At 47.0% G+C, this 6,319-nt stretch overlaps 1 protein-coding gene across 1 annotated transcript; it reads left to right on the forward strand.

The window, feature by feature from the left end:
* The first annotated feature begins 2,467 nt into the window (after nt 1-2,467).
* LOC118738341 lies at nt 2,468-3,010 on the forward strand. The gene is made up of 3 exons (XM_036469266.1): nt 2,468-2,529; nt 2,589-2,923; nt 3,004-3,010. Exons 1-3 carry the CDS (start codon nt 2,524-2,526, stop codon nt 3,008-3,010), a joined length of 348 nt encoding a protein of 115 aa, XP_036325159.1. The 5' UTR covers nt 2,468-2,523.
* Nucleotides 3,011-6,319: the final 3,309 nt, after the last annotated feature.

A 6,319-nucleotide genomic window follows, 5' to 3' on the forward strand; every position in this document is an offset into this window, starting at 1 on the left:
TTGAGAATTGACTTTACGCAAAATTGATAAATTAATAAAGTCGACTGTACAAAAATCGAATATTTATTTGGCCGCATTGTCCATTTCTCTACGAATCCTGGCAAGTTATCCTGGCAATTATTATATTTTTGAATGCACAAATGCAATGTGGATGAAGTCAGTTAGTTGGCTGGACTTTCTTTAGTAAGGGCTTGAAGTCTACATAAATATTTTTCTATACAAATGAAAAAAAAATTTACTCTCTTTAAGGCCTCCTTTGATTTTCACATATTTTTTGTGGCGAAAAAAATTAATTTTTTAAAAGAAAATTTTAAAATTCTCCAAATTTCTGCCTATTGGTGTTGAACTTATAATGCGCTAAAAAGTGTCCAAGGCGAAAATTGAAGACCATTATTCAGCAATGTTCTGCAATCCGAGTCGGAATCGCATCGGAATCGGAATTCAATTCCGACTCGGAATTTAAATGGTGTTCCACAATCCGATCGGAACTTTTGTTTCGACGTTAATATCAAATCCGGTTGGCGAAAACCCTCCGGCTGAACCCTGCACGAGGGTGCCGACTGGTAATGGGCACTACAGTTTAGGTTCTGTACGATGTCAGAATGGTGTCCAGCTAAGATCAGGAATCAGTGCTAGGTGCTTAAGCTCTTCAATAGCTTAGTTATATGGAAATGGTTTTTGATCGTGGCCTATGGAGGTAACTGAGGAGCAAACCTCTTGAAAAAAACTCTGTGTTGGAATAAGGTGTTAGACGACCCGTGCTGATGTTCAGACTGGCTGGGGACCCAGACAAAAAACTATCCCAGTCTCGAACGGAGTGCTCCGGATACCTGGCGACCTCCGGTTCTATCAAGCCTTACCTGCACACACGGACCTCTGTGCGGGGGGACCTCCACTGTCCGACACTCGTGGGACCAAAATATGAGTTAATTTGCAAAAATAAAAACAACATCCACGGAGGACGGTCCTCCCAAAAAAACCGACAGGGGTGACTCCGATTGATGCTACAGCCTCGGGCAAGGCATTGATCAGACCGCCAGTGATAGGAGATAGAGGGGGCTTAAGCGGCAGGGCTGGTCCTAGGACGAGTAATGTAGGAGGCAGGGGGGGGGGGAGTAGAGGTCTGGGAAAACCGGTCTCTAACCGTTTCTCGGCTGGAGCTGCGACGTCAGCTCCGCCTAGGGAATTTAGATCCCAAAACTTACACACCTCAACCCAGGGGCGGGGTGCGGCACCTGCTTCAAGGATAAACCGGCAGGATGCTGCTGATATACGCAGCAGCTCAAAGAAGGTTGCAGCCACAGGTCATGGGGGGCCGGCTAAACATGTCCGCCCCTCTAAGCAGGCCTACTACGATAGAAAGGCGGCCATTAGGGTCGTTAATAGGATAGGGGACCTGCCGACAGAACAGCTGACAGAGGAAGAAATCAAGTCATTGGACTGGGCGAGGGGAGTGGTAGCCAGCTTGGGCAAACCGGCAGGCTCTGCTCCAAAGAGGCAACGATCTGCTGAACAGGCAGGGGATAGGGTCGCCAAAAGACAGAGAACAGGTGGCCATAAATACCCCTCCATCAGGGACGTTGTTAAGGGAGGCGGTGAGGTACTGGCCATCATTGACAGAGGGGAGGAGGAGGGGACCATCCCGAAGGAGAAATGGAGGCAGGTGCAGGAGGCTATAGCCGAAATCGACCTCCAGGTCTTAGAGGAAAACCCTGGACCTCCTCCTCTCTGCCACGATTCCGGTTGGTATCAAGGTAGGGCAAAGCTCATCGCTTGCGAGGACCATAGGTCAGCCCAGCTCTACAGGTTGGCCGTTAGCAAGGTTGGTGAGGTTTGGCCGGGAGCCAAACTAGAGGCGGTCAGCTAGGAAGAGATTCCTAGCAGACCTAGGGCTCGGGTTTGGATTCCGGCTAAACCAGCCGAGCCTGAAAAAATAGAGCGGATCTTTAGATCCTGCAATAAGGACCTGCCAACACACAATTGGAAGGTGGGGAAGATCGAAGAGCCGATAGGAAACAGAAGGCAGGTGTTGCTGATCCTCAACGCCGAATCGCTCGCCCCATTGGCGCAGAAGGATTGGGAAGTCAGATTCGGGTTTGTTGACGCAACCGTTCGAATCTACCGCAGCGACGAACCGGGCTTGGGCCTTAATGAGGAGAGTGATAAGTCCGGCATGCGCAGCGGTGGTGAAGAAGGGTTGCCCAGCAGCCAATGCTCATCCGACTCAGAGGGGCTAACCGGTTTGGGGCCGCTGTTTTATGAAGAGGATCTCCTCGCCGATGACACCGAGGGTGAGGAGATCGAGGAGGCGGACGTAGATGTCACAATGGTGGAGGTAAAACGGACGGAGTCTTATGAAGCTGATCCAGATCAACCTCCACCATTCTAAACTCGCGTCCGCGAATCTTGAGGTCCGCCTGGCTGCCGGTGGACTTGACGTTGCCCTCATCCAGGAGCCGTAGATACTCGGCAACAAAATCTGCGGGCTTGGGGTGAAGGGCTTTAAGCTAATTGCCGCACAAAATGCAGGTAAGACTCGAGCTTGCATATTAGCAAGGAACAACTTAAACATCTTCCTGCTCCCACAGCTAAGTGACGGCGATTTGGTAGCGGCAAGCATAGAACTGGATAAAACCAGCTTCTGGGTAGCCTCTGCCTACATGGCCCATGACAAGGACGCACCACCAGAGGAGGTTCGGACGTTAGTCAAGGAAGCAGCCTATAAGAAAAAACAACTGGTTGTCTCCTGCGACGCTAATGCTCACAATTCGATGTGGGGGAGTACGGACACGAACGCTAGAGGTGAGTCGATACTAGACTTCATTCTAGGAAATAAACTTAGTGTCTTGAATTTAGGCTCAGAGCCGACCTTTATAACAAAGAGTAGAGAGGAAGTTTTGGACATAACCCTGACTTCGGACTCGTTTGTCCATAAAATTAAGAGATGGAGAGTACTTAGTGAAAAGTCTTACTCTGACCATTGTTATATTCAATTCGAAATAGATCTTAAGACCCCCCATGTTAGGGAGTTCAGAAATGTGCGTAATACCGACTGGAGTGTTTACAATAAAAAACTGGGGACTTTATAGCCAAAGATACCTCCCCGGGACCCCGCCACGCGGGTGGAATTGGACGGGTTGGTTAATCAGGTCACTAAAGCTATGAATAGTTCTTTGTCAGCCGGATGCCCGGTTGTTAGATACAGGGGGAAAAACAAACCACCTTGGTGGTCAAAAGAATTATCCTCGTTACGTGAATCCAATAGGACAATGTTCAATAAGGCCAAAGCCACGAGAACAACAGAGGACTGGGAAGCCTCTAAGGCTGATCTGAAAATATACAAAAAAGCAGTTAGAACTGCGAAACGTAAATCATGGCAGAGTTATTGCAAGGGAATTGAGGAAACCACGGAAGCGGCCAGATTAAGAAAAATTCTTGTAAAGTCGCCATGCAACCTTGGCTATCTCAAGGGTCAAGGGAACTCATGGACTACGACGAGCGTGGAATCTTTAGGTCTCCTCCTGGACACACACTTCCCTGGAAGCAAGCCGATGGAACTTAACGACCCCATAAATGACGGGGGGCTACCTGATCTAGGAAATCGACTGATTACTAAGGCGAAAATCGAATGGGCTATTAAGACTTTTGGTCCTTACAAGTCACCGGGACTGGACGGCATACACCCGGTAGAACTGCAGCAATCACGGAGTATTATCTCCCCATTCATTGCGTCTATCATAAGAAGCTGTCTTAACATGGGCTATATTCCGCTAGGCTGGAGAGAGACAAAAGTCTCCTTCATACCTAAGGCAGGTAGGTCTTACGTATTTTTTGCTCAAAATTTTAGAGAGGATAGTGGACGATTATATACGGGGCGTGATACCAACTAGTAGGCTCTCCCCAGCGCAGCTTGCCTATACGAAGGGCAAATCTACGGAAACCGCCTTGCACTCGCTCGTCGGGCTGGTGGAAAAAAGTTTATCTGATAAAGAGTATACTCTGGTTGCCTTTGTTGATATAGAAGGCGCCTTCAATAACATTAAAGCAAGCGCCATAGGGTGCCTTAGAAGAGCTTGGAGTTAACCACAACGTAGCGGCGCTGATTGAGTCTATGCTTTTCAGCAGGAAGATAACCGCAAAGCTTGGCAATACCACAATAAGCAGAGAGGTCTGTAGAGGCACTCCTCAGGGAGGGGTTCTCTCCCCTCTTTTCTGGAATTTGGCAGTAAATTCTCTGCTGAAGAAACGAGAGAGGGGGGGCTGCCACGTCACTGCATATGCTGACGATCTGGCAATTGCCGTTAAAGGTAAATATCCTAATACCCTAATGGAGATTTTGCGCTCTAACATGGCCACGCTTAGGAACTGGACAGAGAGTAGGGGGCTCGGAATAAACCCCGAAAAAACTGAAGTAATTCTCTTTACAAGGAAACATAGGCTTCCCACAGTCTCACCGCTAATCTTTATGGGTGTGGAGATATCTTTGAAGGAGAATGTTAAGTATCTAGGACTCATATTAGACAGGAAACTTACGTGGAAACCTAATATAGAGGAAAGAGTAAAGAAGGCCAACGTTGCACTACATACTTGCAAACAAGCGGTCGGAATCAAGTGGGGGCTAACACCTCGTATTACACATTGGCTTTACACCTCGGTGGTCAGGCCAATATTATTGTATGGAATACTCGTATGGTGGCCAGCAACTCAAAAGTCAAGTTACCTAAAACTATTGAGTAAGGACCAAAGAACAGCGTTTTTATGCATTTCAGGCGCCTTAAGGACCACAAAGCGCTAGAGGTGGTAACCAATCTGCCCGCATTAAACCTGGTGGGAAAATACGCGGCCGCCGATTCAGTGCTCAGACTAAAAAGCATGGTGCTATGGAAGGATCGGCGGTTCGGCCACGCCTCTATACTTCACACTCTGGGTAGTCATGAACAAGAAGTGGACTACTCCACCCCTAAACCAACCTTCGATAGGCTCTTCAAGACGATCATCCCGTCAAAAAGAGAATGGCAAACACCAAGACCATGGAGAAGGTGGGAACTGAATTTTTATACGGATGGATCCAAGCTAGACAATAGGGTTGGCTACGGAGTTTTCTCCAAGGAACTAGGACTAGAATTATCCGTCCGAATTCCGGACCACTGCAGTGTTTATCAGGCAGAGGTTTTAGCTATAAAAGAGGTGGCTGTGTACCTTAGTACACATGCCGTAACGAAGACTACGATTAATATTTTCTCGGATAGCCAGGCGGCCATTAAATCAATGAACATGGTAATGCTGAGGTCGAAGGTTGCGCAGGAATGCCTCGCAGCTCTAAATGATATTAGCACCGTGTTCAAGGTCAGCCTCATATGGGTCCCGGGACACAGAGATATTGAAGGTAACTGCAGGGCTGATGAGCTAGCCAGGAAAGGTACGAATCTACCCCTATGTGAAAACAGGGGCACTATTGGGATACCCATGGCAACCTGCAAATTAGAACTTCGAAATAGCATGATCCAAGAGGCCAACAGGTCATGGCTAGAGGAGGGCACATGTAGAACAACCAGGCTGCTTTGGCCGCAAATAGAAAAGAAAAAGACGAAAGAGTTGCTCAGCCTCTCAAGAGAGGATATTGCAAGGTTCATGGCTTGTGTTACCGGTCATTGGCTATTTAGCAGGCACTCTTCGAGACTAGGAATATTCTCCCACGAATATTGAAGAAGTTGCACGGATGAGGAAGACGAAGAAACCGTAGAGCACTTCTTCTGTAGCTGCCCAGCTCTGGCCAGGAGGAGAGCAGGCTTTTTAGGTAGGCCCTTCTTTAGCTCTCTTACGGAACTATCATGCGTAGGAATAAAGCCAATCCTACGCTTTATAAGAGCTTCGAAATGGTTCTCTGAAGACTAGTAACAGAGGTTCCCGTGTTCTGCAGTGGTATCACAATGGACCTTCAAAAAGGCCTAAGTGAGTTGGTAATTCGAACCGACTGCCACATCAACCTAACCTAACCTAATATCAAATCCGATTGTAGAAAAAAAGGAACAAACCTCCTACTTGTCAATTGCGTTCTGAAGTGTCAAAATTCATTTGAAGAAATTAAAAAGTGAAAATTAAAATGAGTTTAATGGTTTTATTAGTTGTTTTGTTCAATAATGAGCAGTAAACAAATGAAAAAGTGAGACAAACAATTTTGCGCGATCGCAGCAATCTCATATAATTACAAAAACATCTTTTTTTGGTAGAAACGAAATCACCATAAGTTACGAACAATTATAAGGCTCAACCTATGAAAAGTGCGTTTTTAAACCTTAAGTCCAGATTTGAGGGGGTA

The sequence above is a fragment of the Rhagoletis pomonella genome, unplaced genomic scaffold (assembly GCF_013731165.1).
Source record: "Rhagoletis pomonella isolate Grant_MI unplaced genomic scaffold, Rhpom_1.0 Rhpom_scaffold_00004, whole genome shotgun sequence".
NCBI classification, from domain to species: domain Eukaryota; kingdom Metazoa; phylum Arthropoda; class Insecta; order Diptera; family Tephritidae; genus Rhagoletis; species Rhagoletis pomonella.